General features: G+C 33.5%; 2 protein-coding genes across 4 annotated transcripts in view; one reads left to right on the top strand and one right to left on the bottom strand.

Moving 5' to 3' along the window:
- The window catches only part of LOC112687863 (protein TANC2), a 223,964-nt gene that overhangs the window by 82,942 nt on the left and 114,798 nt on the right, over positions 1 to 26,224 (bottom strand). The gene's annotated exons all lie outside the window — the stretch shown is intronic.
- LOC112687896 (vigilin-like) lies at positions 4,135 to 16,862 on the top strand. Its single transcript, XM_025560878.1, has 14 exons — positions 4,135 to 4,341; positions 4,470 to 4,524; positions 9,579 to 9,726; positions 11,935 to 12,150; positions 12,405 to 12,587; positions 13,083 to 13,236; positions 13,321 to 13,499; positions 13,573 to 13,704; positions 13,771 to 13,917; positions 14,186 to 14,341; positions 14,411 to 14,761; positions 14,997 to 15,215; positions 16,472 to 16,690; positions 16,755 to 16,862. The coding sequence occupies exons 3-14, from the start codon at positions 9,706 to 9,708 to the stop codon at positions 16,857 to 16,859; spliced, it is 2,082 nt and encodes a 693-aa protein (XP_025416663.1). The 5' UTR covers positions 4,135 to 4,341; positions 4,470 to 4,524; positions 9,579 to 9,705; the 3' UTR covers positions 16,860 to 16,862.

Here is a 26,224-nt window from a genome sequence, read left to right as displayed (position 1 = left end):
GTTCGGTTTTTTTTCCATGTACTAAGGCGAGAAACGGTACATGTACGTACGCGTGTTGTACGACGACCAACATTGAAACCTGCCGTGACCCGCGTGGGTATCGAATTAATTACACCACAACACGATTAAACGGATATGTATTTATGGGTTCCGCTGCACGAGCGATGGATTTTCCTGCGGAAACGTCCGATTCCGTTCGATTGAATTATAGCCGTCGTCGTTATCGTTCCAGTTCGTTCTAAGGGTGTGCCGAATTCTCGTCGTTTTGCGAGCCACGTCAAAAACTGTCAACCAAGTGATGACCATATGCGTTTGACGAGTTACAACGACATCGTTGTGTTAACGTGGCTGACAATAAGTATACTGTGTGTTATTATTATTATTCATATAACAAAAATATTAATTTTTTTTTTTTTAATTTGTTCCGTTCGATAAATGTCTGCACAGTTGTGTCACAATGACTTATGTTTGACCATCCACAGTTGTTTAAATTAGAAGACCGGAGCGCACGTTACGTGTATTTAAATCAGTTTGTTTTGTTAGCTAAAACAGTGCAAAGTTGTCCTGGGCCACTGAACCTTGAAATCAACTTATAGTTAGTAAATGGTTAACTTATAGTAAACGGTTAACTAACCATTTCGTTTAGAAAAAAAAAACGTTTACACGTCCCGAAAGTTATCTTCTAATCACGTTCATGCGAACATTTATTCTAGAAGTATTGATCTTGATAAAACATTAGTCTAGGAATATTAAAATTAGAACATCCTAAACCTAAGTGAAAAAAGGAATTTCAATGAGACAATGCCTCGTTTAAGCCGCTGAAATAAAATTGTACTTAAAGCACAGTAGTGAAAATGGAAATTACTAATTAGAGAAAATATAGAGATGTTGTTTCATCTTCAGTTGATTATACTAAGAAAATTGGGTTCGAGAAAAGTTTTTCTTAAAAAAAATGTATAAAAAAAGACTAATTAAAAAATAAAACATAATAATTATTAAAAAACTATATTAGTATCCGAAATGTTTGTTTAGCAACAATTATTGTTTATTATTAATAATGAGACGAGTTCTTTGTTCATTACAAATTTTAACATTTTTCCAGTTGTTGACATGGAAGAAGTTCCTTGATCATGAAGCTCGTCTCTTAGCATTGTTTTTGTTTGATAAAATATAGCATTTGATATATTGATCTTAGCAGAAATACGAATGTGTTGTTATTACGAGTTGTAAAAACATGTTCATTAGTTGAGTTGTCATAAAAACGTTTAGTTGGTTTCGTGGTATAATAACGACGGCTCGTCAATATCAAGTTTTACACAATTTTATTACCTTGTTGACGCCCATTTTTATTTATTCAATACTTAAATTATTATTTAATTACACACACATTTCTCGTATTAATTTTCGTCTTATTGGCCGTATCACAGTTCATGACTTCGACTTTTGTGCGGTTTTTGTCAGAACTTTAAACATATGTATCATCGGTAAATCATACATGTGCACGATCGCTGTCGGTCGTCAGCTTTTCCTCGTCGCCCATGTGGTAAGACCCCGTAAACATACGCCTGCCTTAGCATAACGAAATACCATAGCGGTGATTCGTGGTTTCGTGATTTGCGCAGACTCCAATCGGCTAAGACCGCAAGTCGGTGTCACAAGATTTCGATCAACCCATCAAACGCGACGAGTGGGATCCAACGACAACGTAAGGTTAACCGTGCGTGGATGGATTTTTAAAAACAAAAACTATAAAACAATTTTTTTACATTCGATCTATTTTAAACTTCGTCGTTGTTGACGCAATGCCGTTGTTGTAACTTATAACACGTCGCAAGAGTATTGCACATATTAATTTCATAGATTTTATGTTAGAATAACGGTAAATTATAAATTTCAATGTACCTTTCACATAATATACTTGGCCATAAGTGGTTTTTACGTGATGCGGGCCTTATAGGTCTTAAAGAAGTAGGTACTTAACGCATTTTATATAACTTTAAGTATGGACTAAAATACACGGACCCACCTCCGACCACTTAATACTGTAATCGATAAAAATAAACAAAACATAATACTGGAACAAATGACTGGTTAAGAGTTTGATGGATGGCAACGGAAAATCGGGATATAGCTGTAGCTTTTAAAATTTTGTTTGAGAACGGTGAAACGTAATTTGTTTCGATTCCAAACGAATTTCTTTGGAGCAAATGAAAAATTACACGCACGTTGATAAACGATTGGATTTGCAGTGGGAAAACAATCGAAAGAGACACGTGCGTTACCATGTTTGATTTAATATTATGTACCCTAACACGTGAATATGATACACTTTAGAGTAGGCTGCGGTTTTTCGTACAACAAACACACGTAAATATAAACATTTATTTTCACAAATAATTGTATGTGTATTATTGAGTGGATGTACCGCGATGGAGGAACCGCCATGTACCTCACCCCGAACCCGTGTAGATGTTGAGAAAATCACGTACCGGTCGGTCGTGCGATCTCTTTTAAACACTATTCTATCATGGTACGCGTTCAACGCAGGACATCGCCTTCAGGTTAGGATTACCGTGTGGTCGTTTCTATTATAATATACTCGGTTGCCTCCAAAAAGTGTATAAAACGTATTATATGACTCGTATAATCCCTGTGACACACGACCTTATTTACAGATACCTACTATTGCACACACATACACACAGGTCAGGTACCTGTACGGTTGTACAAGTCCATTCACCGTAAACACATATACATTTATGAACACCACACGTCGTATAAACGTGTTAAAAGGTATATGGGACTGTATTTCTGTCCTTTTATTTTTAAGATTATGAAAAAAATAGAGCGAAAAAATATGTCGTCAAAAACGTGCGCGACACGTCCGTTTCGTTTTCCCGTCGTATATAATACTATGTTTATCTCGCGAGGCGTGCACGTATGCACCTACACGTATTCAACGACGTCCTTGGACATCGATCCTGCAGCGAGCTGTTGTTTCCTTTGGTTTTCCTTATCTATTCACATGGTAAAATATAATAGACACAATCGCGTGCACCTATTTATCGACCACCCGACGAGCGCGCTTAACAATGCATAACAAATTATTTTGTTACTCGAAATCGTCACGTGCGAATCACCTTTTTCGGGATTACAGACGCTATTGTGCTCGATAGACAGGGCCGTTTGCGACACATACAGTTATGTACTTTACCACATTGTACTGCCTAATCCGTCATCTGTACAACGTATATTAATACGAGATAATAGATGTTATTTGTTCGAGACGTACAGACGATTTGCTCGGGGTTAAGTCAGGCCAGTGACTTGAAGTTGTACGCAAGTTTTTTTCATATTTTCCCCTGGCCAAATTTTTTAGCTCGTATCATGTACATGTGTGTATAATATTGTACTCATTTAGATTAAAGTAATACTACTATTTTGGATGTAAAAAAAAATATATATTAAGGATCGACATAAGGTGCATATAATACTTTGTAATGATATTTATTTTCATTTATTTATTTCGTATTAATTTACATACACCTCTCAATCGCGATAATTATATTATTAACAACGTTTCGTATGAGATAAAATATTTCTAAGATAAGCGAAAAGTTTAAAAATATAATAATATACTAATAATATAATAAATTTAATAATATACGTCCAGTCCACAGAGCACTAAACCGTTTCGGTTCCTTGCGATTTAAAAAAAGATAATTCCTCTCTTAGTGCGCCTATGCACAGACAATAGTAAATTCTCTCAAAATGTTGAACGAGTCGCGTTAATTTGTTTTTGGCTGTACACTGATCACTGTGTGAGCGAGTGAGTGGGCGATTGAGAGTGTTATTTGAGTTGTGCAGATGTAGAATATTCCAATCCGCACGTGTAAACGTATGCATAAATAAATATTTAACGAAAACCGTATAGGCTTAACATTCTTCCTGTGCGCACGACCTCTGCGTACGTGAGTAAACCTGGTACCTGCGAATACGAGACCATCGTATAATTTCGAACGTGTCACAAACGAAAACGAAACGCGTTCGTACGCGCATAATAACGCACGCGAAACTGTTGTGTTACTTCTGGACGATATAAACAATACAGTTTCGTTGGATTTTTTTTTTTATCTGTGTACGTACGCACAATGTAGTCAACGATTCCAAACCGCAGCCGCTGCGTAACGCGCAGTTGCTCCGCGACGCGTAAATAATGTTCTCGAATTCGTACGTTCGAATAATTTTTATAAAACATGATCTCGTACGGTGATGATCTCCCGTTGACAAGTGCGATGGATTTCGGTGCGTACGGTAATGGATATTGGTTTTCGTATTCAGGTGGTTTACTTTTTTTATTTTTTTTTATTTTTTTTGTCATTCGTTTCGGATTATTATTTTCGTTATTATAAAAAGTGGTGTACTTGCATGTAGTTGATTTCGGTACTTTAAAATGATTTATTTTTCAGGATCTTACCGTATGAATGTACGAATAGCAAAATTCAAAAACGTTTGCCTCATTCGGTTAGTTCGGAATCGTATATTATAATATTCACAGCGAAATAAATGAAATTTGAGACATTTATAATAGCTCATAAAGTATACCTATCCGTCAGTCCGTATCCGACACAACATAATATGAATATGTACACCAATTTTACGCATCAACGTGATGTCACGGTCGAATATTGTTTTTTATGATTAAGTTTAAATTCGCTAATATGTTATTCTTATAATAATAATAGCACACGGTCAGATAATGAAATACACGCATTTCGCGTACCGTATTTCGCGGAACATGTGCAATAAAATCGGTATACGAATGCAATCACTCGAATTTTATCTCACGTATTACAAACATTAAGTCTGAAAATATATCGTGTGGTTAAATTATTGCTTTATGATTTTTCAAGGTTTCGCAAAATATTAGGAAATGCGGATAACAAGTAAATGTGAAAAGTTCAAGTGCACACAACAAGTATTCAACAGTTGCAAGCTTACGATTATCGGTTTTCGTTATTGTTGTTGCAAATATAGATTGACTCATTGCATTCGAACATAGGTGCAGTGGAATTCGGTCACGGGTCGTTGGGCGCGAGTTTTTCGTTTGTACAAGTTTTACATTTGTACACGATTAGAGTAGTGGTGTTTGTTACTTTTCACTGTAAATCACGCCGCGAAGAAAATTGATAGAAATTGATTGGTTGGTGTTTGATATTATCTTCTTCGGAACGTTAAGCTCATTATTGTGAAAACGTCTCGTCGCAATTCCCGCGATCCTAATGCACGGACTTATACTATGTGCGCGTACTCTCAGTATTCCCATTGGCTTCCCGCAATATTTGTAATCCGTGGAAGATTCGTGAAATCGTGATCACCGTGTTTTTCGATCGTGCAGCAATACGTAAATCGATAAAGGCGTCGTCGCGGACGTGCATACAACGTACGAATCTTCCGCGCGAAATAATGAAAACCGGCCACCGCACCGGCGGCAATCGTCGCGTTACAGCCACGCGAAATTGATCCTCTCTGAACTCGTCGAGATTTCTCGTACGTCCGACTGTACACCGCGTGTGCGCACATCGCGGATACTTAATATAATTACCGTCTGCGACGGGGTAACGCATTTCACTCGACCGAAACGTTTATTTGTTCAGTTGATTCCGGTATGGGGGCGCAAATAACAACGCGCGCGCATTGCAAACATAACGCTGACCCTGCGGTACGAATTCAAACGTTAACAAACTTGCGCGTGGGCTCGTTACGGATAAGTGTTTCGGGTGCGTGGGCGTGTGCGCGCGTGTATCTTGCAAACGATTCCCGATTGTTGTTATCGGTCGTCTGAAGTATCCGTAGTCTGGCGAAGCACTCGCCGTCTGCATTGTACGCCGAATATTGTACAGGTGCACCATGTAGATTATATATATATATCCGTATATAACCGTATACAAATATACGGTTCAACTGTGCCCGTCGATCATTCGCACCGACAGGAGCAGCGGTCACCGATGTGCGTTCGCGATATTATTGTTGCACTTGAAATTCGAAACGTGTACGGCACGAGCTGGCGGCGGTCTGCAGCTCACGACCGCGTAACGCGAACGATAGGTTTTTTTTCTTCCCAAGTCGTTAAGGAAGTCCCGGTCTCTAAATTCGATCTGTACGCTGCACCGTGTGCGGGTGGGCACGATTGTACAGTGACGTGGGAAATCCGTTTACGAATCAAATCATTCAAAATGTGCACCGCTGTTTTGCGATCAAGTCGATTGCACGTGTACAGTGCTGTCCCGACGTATTACTATTGCGGTTGTTCCGTGAAATAGTGTTACGCAACGTAGACGTTACAACGGGTGTAATGGTAACTGGCGATGTCTCGCGACTTGGACGATTTCGCGTGCGAGACTTATGAATATTATCGGATATTAGAGCTGTGCAGGGATCTGATCTGTATTGCACGATCCCGTTCAACGCAAGCTCGCATAGATTTAGCCCGGTTAGCAAAAAAAAAAAAAAAAATAAGAACAAAATCAATTTAACATCAACGAATTCGTCGTCGCATGAATCGATTCGCCCTACGTGTCATTGACAACCCTGTATACAGCATTGGACGTCAGTACTTAACAACGTACTTAAGTGTTTTACATGAAGTTCATCAACCTATATCTGTACACGACTTCCACGCTATCGATGATTTTCGCGCAAACTCGCATACTTTGTGTTCGTGTGCAAAATCCGAACGTGAAACGATAACGACGATGATAAATGTATCGTACGTACGTATGACGTTGTTATGATCATTGTTATTGTTCGGCTTCTAACGCGCGGATGGATAAATATTGTGAAACAACCGTTTTGATTGTTAGGAAATGGTTATGCTGCGAATATTTATCAATGGGGTCGAAAACAGAATATATTTATCGATTTACGTTACCGCATTCTTTTCAACGGACGGCTGTGACGTTACCGATTTACGATACGTTGAAAACCATTATTTTTATCGTCATAAACTATTTTATTATTCGAAGATTGAACAAAATTCGGACAAATGTTGAACGACTATCAAACAAATCTGTAGTACTGTTCAATACATTTCCACGCGTTTTACTACGCATAGACTCCGTCGGCTCGTGTTCATGGTTTTAAGCGAACGCGGTAAAGTACTGATGATTCACCGTAAAACTACGAATATTCTTCCGTAGAACTTATCGAAAAAGTTCCGGTGTAATTTATGTACACCGTTTTGGTATAACTTTTTCGTACTGGCGTGATAGATGATTACACTACAGGTTAGGCAAGATCCAAACACCGCAATGTTGGTGTCGAAGACGGAAAGCGGAAACGTTTTCCGAGGAAGAAGATAAAAATTCGCTTGATCCAGAACTTATACACTTTTGTACTCAGTCGTATACGTATACGTATTATCGTGCGATTGCGTTAATGCAAATCGTGTACGTGTTCGGTTGACTGACAACACGTTATATCACAGGGGTGGCCAACTCAAATGATCTTGTCGGCCACTTTGGAAATACATTACGATTCTGCAGGCCACATAAAATTATATTAGTATTTTGCCCTAATACAAAAAAATTAAGAGTAAACATTTATTTTTTTTATTAGAGAATACACAATCTGTAATTAATTTTTTTTTTACAATAAGCGTATGTGCGGAATGTTTTTTTTTTTTTTTTGACATGAATAATGGTTGATAATTGAAGCCATCCAGCGATGACACTTTCTTTACTTGCTTAGTTATTAAAACTTAATTATGGTTCATGAGGTCTTTACACCATTGGCGAGCTAATCGTCTAGGAGGATTTCCGGGAATATTATTTGAATTGAGTTGCCTAATGAGGTGTTTTGGTGGTTGGCTAAATGGGGCAGTAAATATTTTAAACAGGATTAATTATTATTACAAAATAAGTTTTGGTGTATTAATTATTTGAAATAAACAGAATGAATTATTATTGTTTTTATCATTGTATTATGAATCCAATCCAATTCTTTCAAGAACTCGGTGCGGAAGCGCATGCAGTGTTGTGCTTCGATAAAAAAAAAATTTAGATATAGATAAGATATCTGGATTTAAAATTATCTAGATATAGATAGATACTGTAGAAATTGAATTTATCTAGATATAGATAGATAAAATAATTTTTATCTAGATATTTATATAAGGCATCAACGTTTTCATCCGTTTGTAGGCGAACGCTTTTGGTCTTGGGTAATGATTGTATTATGTAACGATCCATTACAAAATACAAAATATTTCACCAATAAAATAAAATTGAAAGTCATAGAAAAAATTATGAAAAATTGAAGACGGTCTGACGATAAACACTGAACATGTTGTGGATGAGAGTGCGCTGCGTATAGTACAAGTTTTTAATAAATAACGGACGTTTCACGCCAAATATTTATTTTGTTGTACAATAATATAATGTAGACAAATCGTAGTACGAATTCATAGAATTGGGGTCCGGTAATGACAATTATTTAGAGCACATGATTACATGAACAATGGACATAATTTATTTATAAATATTGAATTTAAGGCGGTCGAATGATGATGGAGAACGATCAATTTCTGTGTAGGTACAGCGTAATGCGTATTGTAATATTGCTATTTTCTTATCGACAATTATTTCTGTATTTTAGTATTTATAAACCATATACCGCGCAGCTGCAATAATAACTAGTATAGACCTATGGTGCATTATCTCAGGTTCAAATATTCTTGTAAATGCTCTTTTGGCGTTCGTAATACCACAGAACAATAGTAATACGAGCATGAGACTTCCCCGTATAGGCCATACTATGAAATTATAAATAATTCTCACCTCCCATGCATATTATGTAGGTAAATATGTCTATATACATAATAAATTGTCATTGTTGATAATAATAAATGCTATATAAAACTATTTTAGAACCAATTTTTGCAAGTAAATATACAAATGAAATTCCTTATTTAGTTATTTATATTATATTGAATGATAAAATTGTAGATTATTTATTACTAATGATTAGCTACAGATTTTGTGAATTATCTAGATGGCTATGATATTTATCTAGATGAAAATTAGATGTAAATTTTATTTTTTATCTAGATAAAATAACGATATGAAGTTTTTAACTAGATAACATATCTAGATAAATTTATCTAAAGCACATCACTGAGCGTATGTGATCGAATGCAATTTACTGTTTTTATGACTATGTGCATAAAATGGTTCACCATTTTATGGTGACAAAACTTGGGAACAAAGATTTTTTTGATGAATCAAACAGTTTGTTGCAATTACGTTGTTAATTATACGGATTCCGCGTTGTGCGGGCATTCCAGAATATTTTATTGGGACAAAGATACATTTTTTTTTTTTATAAATGTTTGATAAATCTTTCCAAGGTGGGCCGCATGCAGCCAGCGGGCCATGGGTTATCCATCCCTGTTATATCATGTGGATCGGATGAACATAAAACTAGACGATATCGTGTATTGCCGTCCGGATTTAAAAAGCATATTTATTATTATTATTATTTTTTTTTTCAGTCTTTTTGATTGTTCATTTTTTTTTCAGTTTACCCATTCGAATTTCGACGTGACCGATAACACATATAGTATTGCTGAAACACACACAACGTACTATACGTGCTATAAGATTTCAATTTCGATTGCAGATCGCTGTTTCAGTCATCTTGTGAACGATGTACAAGAGGACATTTGAGGTTTATATTCCGATTTCGATCTCGTGAAAACGTTCGACGATTTCGAATGACGATAGTGCACCGTGCGTTAGTACGCGCAACCGACTATCATGACTATCACGGGAAAGATTTTGAAGAATTTTTCAGGAAATATTTGTTTCACCTTGCGATGTACCGATTTCGGTCCGAAACGGCTCGTATACAGCTGGTGTATACTAGCTAGGGTTCTAGCTAGTACTATACCGATCTAATTGTTTGATTTACGAATTCGTCCCGAAAAAAATGTATCGGCTCAGCGGACAATATGTTCGACGGAGAGCTAAGCGAATACAGATGAACAAATTCGATCCCGTCCGCTGTTAGTACTACGTATCTCGGTTGTATGTATATTCTGCCGCACATTACTGCAGTGTTTAGGAGCCGTTTTTATATCTTTACTCGTGCGGTGTTTATTTTTAAATCTCTACGGCGTCGTGGATCATGAAGTTCACGTTATTAGTTGCGTCTGCACACGAAAACATCGCGACCCGCGATGCATTCGTCGGATGCAACAACGTTGTAAAAAAAAAAAAAAAATGGTCATAACGGTAAGTGTTAAATAAAACATTGCGCAATGCAGACGGCCGTCGTGACTATAAACAAATTTATCTTATACACGTGACAACAAGACACAAGAGTGGACCACCTTCAATTGAGTCAGTGAGAAGATTAATGGAATGAGGTTGTAAGCATCGATATTTCGATCACGTGTGATAGCTTCAGAAACATCCAAAGTCATAGGCGTGCTCACCGGGCGAGCCCCGGCTTGACCGGAATTTTTTTGGGGGCATAGTAAAATTCAAACTAACCATAGTTAGGATGAACGTGGCGCCCCCCCGTTCCGGTGAAAAAATATAGTTGGGGTACGCAAAAAAAAAAAAAAAATCGTATAAGAGCTCCGTCCTCCTGCGCACCTCCCCAATTCGAGCATTGCTTGTAACACGGTCGCATGTCAGTGTGATTATAATACTAAACCATTAGTTTCGTCTAATCATTTCCCTGTCTTTTCGAGCGAAATGGACAAAGAAATCAAACTCGACACCTCTTGTGACATTCATAATATAATCAAAGATTACCTATTGTTTACCATCAATGTAAAAATATTAGGTCACTATATATATCAGATGCCCTATTGGAATTAGATTCCCGCAAAAGAATTACGAATGTCATTCAAAATGGCCATACGCTCCCGCTGTTCTTTGTTAAAATTAATCCAAATACAAATGATAAAAAAAATTCTTAATGAATCATCAATTTTTCACACAAAAATTTAAGTTGAATTACCCAATAAGACTTATAGTGATTTACCTCAGTGTCTAAAATGACATAGCTACGGTCACAATGTTAACTATTACCATCACCATACAGTAAATAATGGTGACCCTTCATCCTTTACGCTGTGTTAAACGCAGGGGAAATCACTCCTAAAACAGTTACATCAAAGAGAAAGGCAGTTTAATCAAGTGCGGCTTTTGCGCGGGTGATCATACTTCCAACTATAAAGGTTGTCCTAAACATAAATTACTTCTTAAAAGTCGCGAAACAACTCAAAATAAAAATATTGTACTTACGTCTCTTCTTATCAAATCTCTTTCTAAAGCTTCTTGCACCTTCACCACTGGTTCTAATAATATCCCATAACCTAATAGTCCTATGGACGATATACCGTTTTCCAATTTATCTCAGGTCATCTGGCATTAATAAATCAAATATTTTCTTTTCTTTTATTATCACAGCTCTTCTACGCAATCCCCTTAATCCTAAGCCCAAAATTTTTTCTATCTTATTAATTTAAATGATCACGTATTTAACCACTTGATATGTTATCCATTACTTGTAAATTTTAATTGGTCGATCAAATTAAAATTAACTCTTATTTTACAATTATCTCAAATTATTATTATTATTGATTATTATTGATATACAATAATCATTATTATTGTATATCAATGTTAAAATGTATACATAGTTACCTTACTCACATGATTTAATTGTTGAGCTACTCGTATAATAACTTTGTGTTAAAAGTTAAATAAAAAATAAAAAATAACATAAAAATTATAGAATGATAATTTACATATTAAATAACATTTTTCTGTGTGAATAGTAATAGTTTAGAAAGTTTTTGTTGATTTATATCTAGAATATAAATAAAATAATATTTTAATTTTTATTTTGTAAAATTTGTAGATAGTTACAATACCTGCCCAAGACAGAAATTGGGACAGGAATAGTCAATTAGAGCAAGAAAAATGTAAGGAAGTATATATAAAAATTGGGAAAGAGTATAATGTAGTAATGGAGATTTGTATTTCAAAAACTATGGACCTGACTTTACTAATCAGCGGAAATAGAGTTAATGTTAAACGAGCAAAACAAATGATTATCGAATGCAACCAAACTCAAGTAAATAAGTTTTAATTAAGTTGGAATTAATAAGATAAATTGATAAAAATAATATTTATTATGTATATATTATATTGTTGTGTACAAATTATGAATTATTTATTATTATTATTATTTTTAATATTATAATACATAAAGGTGCATAATAATGTAATATGTTTGATAAATCATTTGTTATTTTATGTTTTTTTATATATAAATAAATAAAAAAATATTTTTTTTTAGCAATTTTAACTAAAACATTAAAATTTCAGATTAAAACTACTATTACACAGTTTCCAAAAGAACATCGAAATAAGTTATTGGGCAAACAAGGACTTAATCTTAAAAGTATCGAAAAACGTACAGGAGCACGTGTTCAAATACCGTGTATGAAAAATTCGTCCGACATAATTTATATAACTGGAACAAAGGATTCCACGAAAAAAGTAGATCAAGTATGTATCAAAAATATGTTTTAATGAATCAAAATTTAAATTTAACACATTTAAGTAAATTAAATATTGAAAAAAATGGCCGGAATGAATAGGTTGGAGAAAAATTGACAAACAGATAATCTCTATTTTTTAAGTGGTTAATTGTGACCATACCTACTTTCAATTTATTTTATTAATTAAATTAAAATTAAATCTTTTTATAAATATTTGAAAATTTCACGATTTCTAAATTGAAATGTCGATAATTTTTATTATACTTTTATAGTAAAAAATAAATTAATGAGGATTTTAATATTGAATTTTGATATAACTTTATACAAATTAAATGAACTTTTAATTTTAATATTATAGGTTTAAAAGTTTTTAAAAGATTTCTAATATGTTTTTTTTAGAAAAAAATTTACAAGTATTATGTATTAACGAAATCGGGTATTATAACAAATTTCCATTAAATAGTTTCTTTCGTAATTTTTTAATAATTAAAATTTTTGTTAGGAATTGGAGGAAATGATATTTAAGTTGAAAAGTAAAATTGAAAAAGAAATAACAATTGATCAACGTCACTACGGAGCGATAATTGGAGTTAAGGGTGAAAAAGTTCGAGAACTTCAGAAAATATTTAATGTTCAAATTATATTCCCCAGTTCATGTAATTTATAGTATTAATAGTATTAATATGTTTGTTTTTTTGTATTTTGACCGTTTATAAATAATATTTGGTTTGATAATTTAGTCGAGGCTAGAAATAATTTAGTTAAAATACGAGGTTTGAACGATGATGTAAATAAAGCATTTAAATCATTAGCTGAATTGGCCGAAGTATTGGATGAAATCAACTATGTGTTGGAAATTCCTATTTTTAAACAATTTCACAAACTTAGTGCTGGAAAGAAAGCAGTATTTATTAAAAAGGTAATTATTATTTATTAAATTTTGTGATTCCGACCTTTAGAAATATTGTTATTTATATAATTTAATATTCTAGATTAGAGAAGAGACTGATACGAGAATTTTTTTACCACGTGAAGGAGACAATAGTGATGTTATTAAAGTCATGGGAAATAAAAGAAAAGTTTTAATCGCTTATGATATGATTAAAGAAGTACAAAATGAAATAGTTGGTTTTTATAAAGATTATTTATTTTTCAATTTTATTATTAATTTATCAATCATGTATTTTTAGGGAGACATAATAACAAAAGAAATGGTTTTGGGAAATGTTAAAGTTAGAAATGCCATTGTAAATCTTGGGAATAAATTCATTCAATCTATAAAAGAAGATTATGGTGATAATGTAACATTGAATTTACCAACTGTTAAAGAAGATAATGTAAGAATATACTTATTTATTAAACTTATAAATTAAAATGACAATTTAACCGATTGTATAAGTTATTATATGCGTGATATACGCTCAGACATCGATTCAAACCTGACCTTTAACAGTTTCTCTCTTTGAACAGGAGACGATTGTCTCAAGAGAAGAAACTGCTTCTCCTCTCCTAATACAATAAGTCAATTTTCAAAAAAATTTCCCAAATTCTAAAATCTATAAAAAAATAGTAAACAGTAATTTAAAGCTAAAATTTAATTTATAGACTATAGTTATCAAAGGACCTGAAGATGACGTTAAAAATGTTATTACACAAATTCAGATAATGGTTGATGAAGTTCATAAATATGTGTATGATTTAAAAGTAAATCCGAAGTTTCACAAATATTTAATTGGAACAAATGGAGTCAATGTTAAAAAGGTATGTTGTTGAAATAATTTAGTATAAGGGTACAATGTGTTCCTTTATGATTTTTTACTTGGATTCCAGATCAGATATTTAACGAATACAAGAATAATATTCCCGTCTAAAACTGATTCCACTAATGAAAATATAACTATTGTTGGTAAAAAAGAGAATGTTAATAAAGCAATAGCAAAATTTGAAGTTATGATAACCGGTATTGGTAATGTCATCGAAGAACATGTAGAAATCAATGAAAAATATCATGGCACTTTAGTAGTCAATCAAAAAGAATATTTACACAAATTGGAAAAAAAATGTGGCGATGTTAAAATTGAATTTCCTAATCTTGGTGCTGGAGATAGAGTTGTGATCAGTGATAGCAAAGCAGATGCTACTCTTTCTAAACAAAGACTTTTAGACCATGTTAAAGTTTTGGTATGTATAATTCAATACAAATGCACGTGTATTAAACTAACCTGTCTATTTTTTATTGAAATTGTATTGAGGTTATATTTACATAATTGTTCATAGTTTTCTTTACAATAATGAACTATTGATATTTAAGTCATATAAAATGAAATAACTTAAGATAAACAATTAAAATAATCATTGATTTACATAAATACAACTAAATAAGTTAACCATATAATCATTAACAATTTTGATTTAGGAAAATACTATTCGAGCTGTAGTAAATGTTGATCCAAAGTATCATAATTACTTTGTTTCAAGACGTGATGAAATTATCAATCGAATTATTAATAATTGCAATGGAGTGTCTATAACATTTCCGAAAACAACTTCAAGTAATAGTGCTGTCATCATAAAAGGTGACAAAATAAATGTTGAAGAGGCGAAACGTAAGATTGAAGAAATTGTTAAAGACTTGGTTAGTATTTACTACACAAATATTTTTATCTATAGTGATTGGAATTATTAAAGTCATAAAAAAAACCTATGACTAACAGTTATTACATAAAAAATAATTGAACATTTATTACCTTTTAATTTATTTAAATAATAAATGTACGAGAATCATAATTATAGGCGGTACTAAACCCTCTTGGCAGGGGGGGGGGGGGGCAAAAAATACTTTAAGTAAAATATTAACACTATTTTGTCTAAATCTTTCGACTAGCAATATTATAAAAAAAGTATTTTATTGATAACTATTTTAACTTATTTCAAATTAGATTATTTTGTAAAATGAATAATACACTTACAAATACTTACATTTATATTATTTTATCTTATAAAACTTTAAAATAATAACTTACCACAATTTACGAGTGAAGGTTCTCATAGGCAGACTCAGAGTGATATATTTGAGTGTGCTCTGTCATTTTTTGGTTATTTTTTCAAAATATAAAGGGTAGACTATAAACACGTACGTGTAGACCGTGTTAAGATTTAAATTCTAAAAATAAAGGCTTCGTTAATGATGCAATATTATTTATGATATTTATGATATTTATGATATTTATGATGCAAAACTTGCAATATTACTTACAAAAAACTAAAATTTAATTAATGTGTATGCACATATATTCTCAATTGTAATTATTCAATTTTTTTATTCGCATTATTCACATTAGGGTATGCCTTGGCACACCCGGCACACCTCGTAGAGCCACCTATGATGGTTCTTGTATGAAAAAGTCGTATAAAGTTTTTATTTTTTTACTTTGGTTTGTGTTCTTAATTTTTATTATAATTAATATTATCCAAAAAACACAAGAATACGAAATAAAATACACACTTCAAATCAAAGTATAAAATCATACAAAACGTTTGTGATACAGATAATAATAAAGTAATAATATTGGTTTATGATTTGTCAATGATAAAAATAAATTATAATAATAATATATAGTTATATTGAAAATGTTGATGCAAAAAATCTTATCAGCATATTTACATGAATGGCTCCCACGGTTATAGATAATAATATTATTACTTACAACCATGCAGACGCTAAATAAGCATGTAATATGAAGGGTTACCAACCAATATTTGAAATGTATAGGGAGAGTAAGAACTCGCAGGGGGGACAGCCGCCTACCTTGCCCCTCCCGTAGTACCGCCATTCATCATAATACAATAACAATAATAATTATAATATTGTAATAAATTAAAATGTTATAGAAAATCATAATTGAAGTCACTATGAACGTTCTTCCAAAATATCATCATCATTTTGTTACCCAACATGCTGAAGTAATAAACCAGATATGTGGCAAACATAATGGAGTTACTGTTACATTTCCAGAAGTTAATTCCAATTCTAGAAAAGTTTTGATTAAAGGCCACAAGGATTATGTTGAAAAAGTCAAAAATGAAATCGATGATATTATTATTGACTTGGTAAGTTGTATACTAACACTTATTGTTTATCGTTAAATTATTAATCAATAATCGTGTTACACAGCGGCGTAGCAGTGGTGCAGTAAGTGCGACGCACCGAGGCCTTCGTGATTCGGTGCCCTCAATTAAAAAGAAAACTGATATGAACAAAAATAGAAACTTGCGTTAACTACACCCAATTGTTTGTTTAGATTTTTAGTAGAAATAAATAATGAAAACATTTTTTTTTTCAAAATCTCATCAACGTCTTTTATTGTTGATTAGTCAAAATAATTAAACTAATAAATTGAAATCTAATTATAATGAAATAAAATATATTAAGCACGTTAAACTTAATATAAAAATTACTATATTAACAAACTTATTGTTAATTGTTGATTATATTTTTTTTAGTATTTTTAGTTTGCCCCCCTCCATTTTAAAATCCTGGCTACGCTACTGAAAGATAATATTCTTTATTACATAAATTGGACTAAACTATAGTCATAAATATGTTTATTCTATATTAATTGATATAAAAAAATAGAGGAGGATTATTAAAGAGTTCTAATAGTGTTTTTAAATGACTTAAATACATTGGGAATTTGTTAATCAAACTGACCTATTATTTTACTTCTATTATATGTGGTTTATCTGTAAAAATAATAATCTCAGCCAAGAATTATTGTTATAGTTTCAATATTTTACAAAATATGACGTGTTCCAATAATTCATTTTACAAAACCATAAATTATGTTTAGTAATATAATATAAATAGGTAATAGTAATTTGTAAAAATATTTATAAATACAACTACATCGTGTTGCTAAATCAGAAACTTCAAATGTTGTTAATAAATTACATCAATTAACCAAAGTTGTATTTTATAATTTGTGATAGTTATGTTTTAATTTTAAACTAATATGTTAAAAATATTTATGTTGTGAAAAATGCAGTATTTGTTTTTTCCTCTTAATTATATTTAACTTTTATGTCATTTCATTTATTTAAATTTTACTTATTAAAGAAATAGTAAGAATAGTAACTAGCAAGTATTTAATATTTTTTTGCCGACCGAAAACGTGGTGGATGTATGATAAGAGCACTTCCGTCAGATTTAATTATTATCGATGATAAATTCGGTGAGCAGTTTATCAAGTTAGTATAGAAGTCTGTGTATTGAAGTCATAGGCGTGCGCACGGGGCCCGGCTTGACCGCAATTTTTTCGGGGGCATAGTAAAACTCAAACTCACCTACTTGATTCTATGTATATATATAAATACTACATTGTTTTTAATTTACAAACGAATGTATTACGTTGAAGTGTTAGAAAAAAATTAGGAGCACCGTCTAAGTATTGGGGCACTAATTGTGTCCAGGCTCGATCGGAAGTTGAAGTCAGCGCACGCCTACGTCCAAAGAATCTATTTAACCCTTATATTGCGTTTGTTCCGATTATTGGCGCGACGTTGAGTTATTAGGCACGATTATAGCTGTTCTATCGTTTACTGGCCTCGCGATTATGCACGCATACCATCACTGCAGCGATACGGTGACATTCCGCGGGTGCGCATAAATATTTTACGTAGGCGCTCGTCTGCAAACCCGGCCCCTGCGAAACGTGGCTAGCACATCTACCCGGACGTTGAGAGCAATGCGGTTCGTTATATTGTTCTTAAATCGTTTTTAATCCATCGCCGGTGCACTTACACGGGCGCGCAGACACGGTCATCTCGCATCCGGAACCGACCGTAGTTCAGTGGCGGCGGTGGCGGCGGTGGAGCTCGCCGACCGGTTACGAATTGCATCTCTCCTGAATTGGTAAGAACCGCTCGACCACATGTCCGATGATTCATCGGTATAATCAACCGCCCCGCCGCCTTTCCCTCTGAACACGTGCGTGCGCGTGTGCATGTGCGTGAAAAAAAAATATAATATGTGAACAAATGCGCGCGCGCGCGTGTGTACATATATATGTGTGTACGATATAATTAATGCACAATGAACTTCGCTTCGTAGTAGTACTCCACGGTCCGTATATTATTGTTTCTGCATCGATCGTATTTTTACACGTCTCCTCGCGTGATATCGAGTCCGTCGTGCGCATTGGCTCTAATGAGACCGTGTGCTTGTTGTCGTCGTTTTGAGTTAACGATAGTAATATTTCGCTATTCCCGTCGTACCGCTGTTGGGTCGGCGGACGCGATTGTACGACGGATTGAAAAAGTAGAAAAAAATAAATAACTAGATTGTCGCGACGCGCGTAGTACACCTGCGCGTACGGAACGTCATACAAATCGCGTCAGTCCCTTCTTAACGTGGATAAACAGCGCCGATTCGCTTTTCTGCGTTTTTATAAAAAAAAAAAAGACCGATCGTACAGTGTTCACGTGTGCGACGTCATGCAGACCGACACGGGGTTGGCGTTGTCTTTAGCCAGAAACATATTTTTCCAGTTCAGAAACAACGAAGACCATTTAGTCGAAATATTCAACCCTGAGCCCACTAACATCTACAAGCTCATCCGATTCCTATCAGAAACACAAATAATAAATAAACTGCAATCGTAACCAGTGCCGAATACTCTTAACTATTTTTTTTTTTTAATGTGTGCCATTTCTAAGAGTGTTTTTTTCCTTTTTCCTTTATTTGTTTTATCTATTTAATATTAGAACTGTTATTGTATTGTATATATATATATAATCATGTAAATTTAATATTTCATCTAATGGTCATAGTTGCCGAGGATTGTTTAATAATAAAAAAAAACTACGAAGACCTATAAGTGTTCAACTCAGATGTTGAGAACAAAGGAGATAGTAACGGTTGGAAAATGTTTTCGTGTCCGTCGTCGATCGTTTGTGATCGTATACCGGTGCACCGAGCCCATGCATAATCGCAATCCCCGCAGCGATTATAACTGGTACGTTTTAATAATGTAGTCCAGCGGTGGTGCGCATTGTACGCGGTGGTAATAACAGCATTGGTCGTTTAAAATCGGGTTGTTAGAGTTCCGACGAAACGGAGAAAAACAAGTCCTCCCTTCGGCCTCGATGGCGTTCCTCTGTAGTGTAATATCGACAAAGCGTTTCGAAACAATCGTTTTCGCTCCACTCCGTTTCAACTATTCTGTGTAACAGAAGGAAAATGGAAAATGTTGACACCGAAGCGGCACTGACGCATAAAATCGCTTGTCCACGATGCAAATCGTTTGTGGTTGTTGGAAAAGTATCCATTCGTCGATCAAAATTATCATTTTTTTACGATTCGGTTCGTTCTTAAATCGCAAGGAAAATATTTAAGACCTATAGTGGATTTTTCTTGTAAATTGCTTGTTGTTCAATGCTCCTCTCGAAAATCGCAATTTTGCAATAAAATGGAAAATCAATATTTAAATAGAATGCTCCGAGCGGCGATTTCCGAAGCTTTGTGGTTCTGCTACGAAATGCAAAAAAAAAAAAAAAACCGATCTTGTAGAGGGAACAATTTATGATTACTTGAGGGGATTCTTAAATGTTTTGCTCGGGATATATACATTGAGGTCATCGGTTGTATTTGTAAAGAGTTTAATGTGGCTTCTACACCATTCGAAGTTATGAAAATATTCAAATCGATCCTTAATGCAATACGTCATTATACAACTCGAACTGATTATTATCAAACCGTCATGGAAGCCTGGCAGGAATTATACTTGAGGATTTTGCTTGGTCTGAGATTTGACATTTCTGCGATCACCTTCAACGCGGCAATAAGTTGAACGCGATAAATTCGATGCAGTCGTCGATTTTCGATTTTCGTCCTCAACTTAATATTTATTTCGCGTGATGAAAATCAACAACTACAACGCAACGGACGAGGATTGTGGACATTTAATTTATTTTTTTACGTGTATTTGCGTACGGGAATTCACGAGAAACCATCTTACAGTGATGGAACTCTACTTGGGAGTCCCGTCGTATCGCAATCATCAGACGACGATCAAAGGAATAAACAAATCAAGTGAACGCGTGCTCGCCAGCACCGCAGTTTACTATTAGAACTTCTCTCGGGTCCATAGACGACCTGTTCGGTTTTTCTCACGTTTTTCTCTCGGATCGTTCTTTTTGAATTTTTAAAAAAAAATCTTATAACATTTGCATGTTCGTTTAGCATGCATACATGTGTTATTATATTAAATTATTACATACACGGCCGTGCTATTTCGCTCCGTAGAATAATTTTATTTTATTACGTTTGCGCACTCCGCAGGACACGCATGGATCGTGTACGCTTTATACGCACGAATCATGTTATTTGTTATTTGATACAACTGCGTACTTATACACATATATATATATATATTACATGAGTACGTGATGACATTAAACGGGAAAATTTTGATTTTAATCGGTACACGTTCCGCGTTTGTACGCGCGTTTAAAACTCTTCTGCATAAATACGAGTGATTCAAATTGTTTTCATAATTTCTACCAGCAAGTATTATTTAATGTCGTATAGTTCATATTTTTTTCCATACATTTTCGGTAGGAAGTAGTGCACTAAAACTTTCCCGCTTACAGATCATATGAAATTGAACACGTATAGTACTTTAAACTCGGAAAATAAATAACCGTAAGAAATTTTCCACAAAATAATGAATCCGCCGCAAGGCTTGGATTTCCCATGGTTTCACCGGAACTTTTTCCATTATTGGCCGCCGCCGGATAAGGTCCTGGTAAAAATGTCCTTGTAATTTTCTCGGTAGTAGATTCTTACGCGCACTAAATTATCGAGTAAGAATTACAAAATGTCTGTACTGTTACAATTTCTATTTGTACACACGTTTGAATGTAGAGGGTTGACAAAACTCGAAAAACATCACGAAAATCTAAAACGTACTATTAGTTTTTGTAACGATTGTAATGTTTCAACGGATCATGATCGTCAATAACGAGTTTATTTATTTTAAATATTTTTTGTTCCGTATGTAGGCTTACGTGGAAGTGAACGTCGTTTTGGTTCGAGAAACCTAGAAACGGATATGTACACACGATATTATCATTTTTTATCGATTCGATAGGAATATGAAATAATAACCATTGGAGTAGATTGAAAATCCTTGGAACAATCAGTTTGGTATTCCGTAAGTACAACACGTGGTGTGTAAGTTTTCATATTATTGTGTCCGCAGTTCATAATCTTCCATCGCTGCATTACGTTATGGTTTGTATGTAGGAAACATTTTAATGTGATTAGGTAGTATTTTATGCTATGATTAAAACGTATAGACATACTCGCTGTTCGCTGTGCCGAGCGTATTATCGCGTAATGATAGACGTATTTATGTACCGTATGAATAATTCGACGGCATAAAAATGATTTGAAAAGTGTTGACTCGCTGATCCAAGTTTATATTATATATCCAGCAAGTACACATTTAATCATATCGAATATTGTATACGTTATGATAGACATGCCGCGGACATATACAGTAAAGCCTCGATAAGACGAAATCGCTTGCGACCATGATATTTTTCCGTGTTAACGGAGTTTCCGCCTTGAAGGGGTTGGTTAATTGTATGTAATTTGAAACGGGACCAAAAAAATGTTCCATTATACCGAGGTTTTCGTCTTACCGAGGTTTACTGTATAATAAAATCCGGAATTTTATTAAACACCCAGACAAATAATTAAAACATTGATTTTTACACAATTTTACTATCCGCCTAGGTCACGAGCTGGGCGAACAATAACAAATGCAACGTTTTTTTAATATTTTTATCTGGATTTTTTTTGCATTAATTGTGTTATGAGTTGTTTATAGTTATTTTAAATAATTGAAAACACTCATAATTCAACAATTTAATAATAAAACACCCATAGGTAAACAAATTTCACTTTTAAAAAGTTAAGTTATCGCTTTTCGTTGTAACGAGGCCATTATATTTATTGAACACTGAGAAAGTGGTAAAATTAAATTATATTTATTGAAAATATTTAGTTTCGAATAAAAACAATTTATTCTATTATTTGGCTATCTTTTGGTAGACATTTAATTATATGCCCTAGCATTCGATTAAATCACTAGCCATTTGATAAAATGCTTGATTTAATTTGGTATCTACTACTATTTGACTCGAAGAGACAAAATCACTGCAAATTAATTTTATAGGTATTAAGATCTATTACTATTGTACAAAACATATAAGATTTCGATTGAAAAAAAATAAATAAATAAGAAAGTTCGAAAAGATTACTGAATATAAAATGTAGGTTGGTATATACATTTAATCTAGCAGTCGATTTTCGGTTGATTTGATATCATGGAATATCTTGGAATTATTATATATTTTAATGAGCCAAAAATAAAAATCGAATGATTGGTAAGAGATTTAACTATATATTTTGTAAACGTAAAAAACAAAAAAAAAACACTGAAACTAATATCGAATGAACTATTAAAAAGAGTTAAATTTTGAAAACCCGTTGTCTTACAAGCGGAACTACAAATCTTCTTAAATTTTAAGTGCTCATAAAACAGAACATCAATATAAGACATGTGCGAGTATTGCGACCTTAAAGAGTGAATAGGCTAAGTATTTCAAACCAAAATTATACATTATACCACGAAAAAAATCGTTGTCTAACTCGTCATAAAATCAATTATATACACCTTTTCATATCCTAATTCTTATGAAGACATAGAGGAAGTATAACGATTTCTGATTCTGAATGTATTAGTTATAGTTATAAACAGTAATTAGTGCCTGTATAGTAAAACTCACATAACATTTGTGGATTTAAAAAAAATCTGTAAATATTCACCGGGTTAAATGAAAACTGTGATAGCGGTAAAATATTTTTGTAAATCAATCCACCACTCTGTTTCCATTGTAACCTAAATATAATTTACATATATTTATATTTCAATTATATTGCATTTATAATTATAGAAATTGGAAATGCGAGTTTGTTGCAGACTTGTTGAGAATACTCAAATTGTATATTCGGAATACTTCTACAAATAATCGAACAAAATAAATTCAAAATAGGAATTCGTATAATTTTCAATATACATATACACATTCCGAGTATTTTTTTTTAATGAAATATACTATTCCGCGAAAAAAAATTAATTATTGAAGTTCATATGAAAAATATAATTTTATCCTAATCATGGGAATTTTATTACGCATTGCAAAATTAATTGTTTTATTCGTGTAGAACAGGGATCGGCAACCCGTGGCCCGCGGACCGCATATATCCCGCGAAGCAATTTTTTATGGCTCGCACAAAGGTTAATTTTTGTGTTTTATTTTTGTTCAATAAAATTTTTCATACAATTTTCAATATTATTCAATTTTTTTCTCTATAATTAAATTTAATCTAATCATTAATAGTTGATGTTTATTCTATATAGTTGTATAGTCAGTTTAATCTATAAAATTGTTATTATTGTCTAATCGAAGTCGAAGATAATGATGGCTGCACTACTTAGTTATAGGATAAATTAAATATACATATATGTATTTAAAAATTAAAATTTTAATTATATTTAATCTATGTATTTAATACATATGTATCTAATATATTTAATCTATGGGTATAGTTACTTTGCGTTTGTAGCAATTAGTATTATACCGTGTTTACGCCCGTACATGTGACTGTTTACGTAATAGTTTTATTTTACAAGTAAATCCAACGTTATGGCGACTAAAAAAAGAAAAAATTGTGATGAACATCGTTTTTTTAATAATTCTTGGGTTGATTACTTTTTGTAATTGTTTATTTTTTCGTCGAAAACAAAGGTAAGCCATTATGTTTAATTTGTCAAAAAATTAAATTTTTTTTTAAAAGCAATTTTTTCCAGTAACATTTGTATTTTTTTACACTCATATTTCTATGTGAAATAATCAAATATAATAGCAATACAATAGTAGGTATATATCATATGTAAAAATTATTTTTAATGTGGCCCTTGATAAACAGTTGAAAAAAAAAATATGGCCCACGTGGTTTAAAAGGTTGCCGAACCCTGTTGTAGAATAATCAAATTTAATATAACCTTTTAATAATGGTTCAAAACGTTTTGAATAGTACTACTTGTTTTGCATACTGCCATTAAAACAATAAACGTTTTAAATATATTACCATCAATATATTGTTTAAACATAAATATTCAACATAACTATTATGAGATGATAACAATCCGAAAGTTAAGAAACAATACTCTTAAACGAAAAATGTCTATTGGTTTTGAACAATTAAATGATTGCATAAATGGTGTACGAAACTAACGCATAGTATTCTAATAAATCGGAATCATGTTACGTAATATACGTATAGGTCTGCGTATCGAACTTTTTCCAGCCAGACAGTCATCGAATATGCCATATGTTATGATGCCGTCTGCAGGTCAACCGAAAAGGTTTGGGCGAACACGTACGCGTCGGTTATTCTTTCGAACGCATGCATTTACATGATATTACGTACGAAGTATATTAGCTTGTAAACTGCATCGGGTGACGATTTGATCGACGGAACCGGGTTGGGTATACGAACAGTGTATACCGCCCGTGTGCACGTCAGAATTTCGTCGATAATAATCCGTCTCGGACCCAAGCTTTCTGAAAATATTAAAAATAAGATGAGGCATTTCGATTGGACACGTACTTGCGCCACAACCGTTTACATATTAGGATAACAGGTGCCACCGAGTGGGCATAGGGCAACCACCACCGGGTTACATTAGTCGAATAGTAAGAGATATGGGCTGCAAATTACGAATCAAAAAGGAACGTGGAGAAACCAACAAGCCTTTGGGATGCTAACGAAAAAAAAAATAAATAATAAGAGGTAACAAGGTCGTCACACGTAACAATGGTAATAATATTGGTGACGGTACGATTTGCCTAACTTCGTGTGTAGATACGAGTATTACACAGTTGTTGACAGCGAGTGCGATGGTTGTACCGGTATAACACCAACATAATCGTACCAACATAATCGTAACCATGCAAAAATGATCAAGTTCTATACCACATCTCGAAAAAGATAGTCATCGAAATGATGATAGATCTACGGCGATCAAGTCTGCTCTTCATTCGATCCACAGCAATCATTTACTTCACATCTAGTTGTGTCATCAACACTGTTCGCAAAACTTTGTACCACTCCGAGACACGTGGCCAAAAGTTTTTAGATAAAGATCGTTGCGCAGACGTCATCATTTCGACTGATCGACATTATTGCACTATGGTTCGTAACACGTTTCCTTCCGGATCCTCTCATTTTTGTCACCCACTCCTGCGTGAAACGTCTGCGTTATTACGCGTGTCTACAACCGTTTGCGCTGAACCGTCGACGGTTCTAACCTAACCGTCAGTGGTTCTAAACGTTTTCATATCCAATTCCGCATTAAAGGCTTTCACGTCTCGACAACGTTATCAATAAATGAGTACGTTATTTAGGCACATGAATGGAGAGCGAGATTGTATTAACATAGCACCTACACAAGCTTTCCGCGCACCGTAGGTTGAAAAACACTTGTACTCACCGTCTCTCTCTCTCTCTAT

This window comes from Sipha flava, unplaced genomic scaffold (genome assembly GCF_003268045.1).
Source record: "Sipha flava isolate LNK unplaced genomic scaffold, YSA_version1 109_pilon_pilon, whole genome shotgun sequence".
Lineage (NCBI taxonomy): Eukaryota > Metazoa > Arthropoda > Insecta > Hemiptera > Aphididae > Sipha > Sipha flava.
Note: the sequence above shows the minus strand (reverse complement) of the source record. Positions and strands in the feature narration are given on the sequence as shown.

Coding starts and splice junctions, on each gene's coding strand:
- LOC112687896 (XM_025560878.1), top strand. CDS start 9,706: ATGTACAAGAGGACATTTGAG. Junction 9,727..11,934: donor TGTACAAGAGGACATTTGAG/GTTTATATTCCG, acceptor TAAAATTTGTAG/ATAGTTACAATACCTGCCCA. Junction 13,237..13,320: donor AATTATATTCCCCAGTTCAT/GTAATTTATAGT, acceptor TTGATAATTTAG/TCGAGGCTAGAAATAATTTA.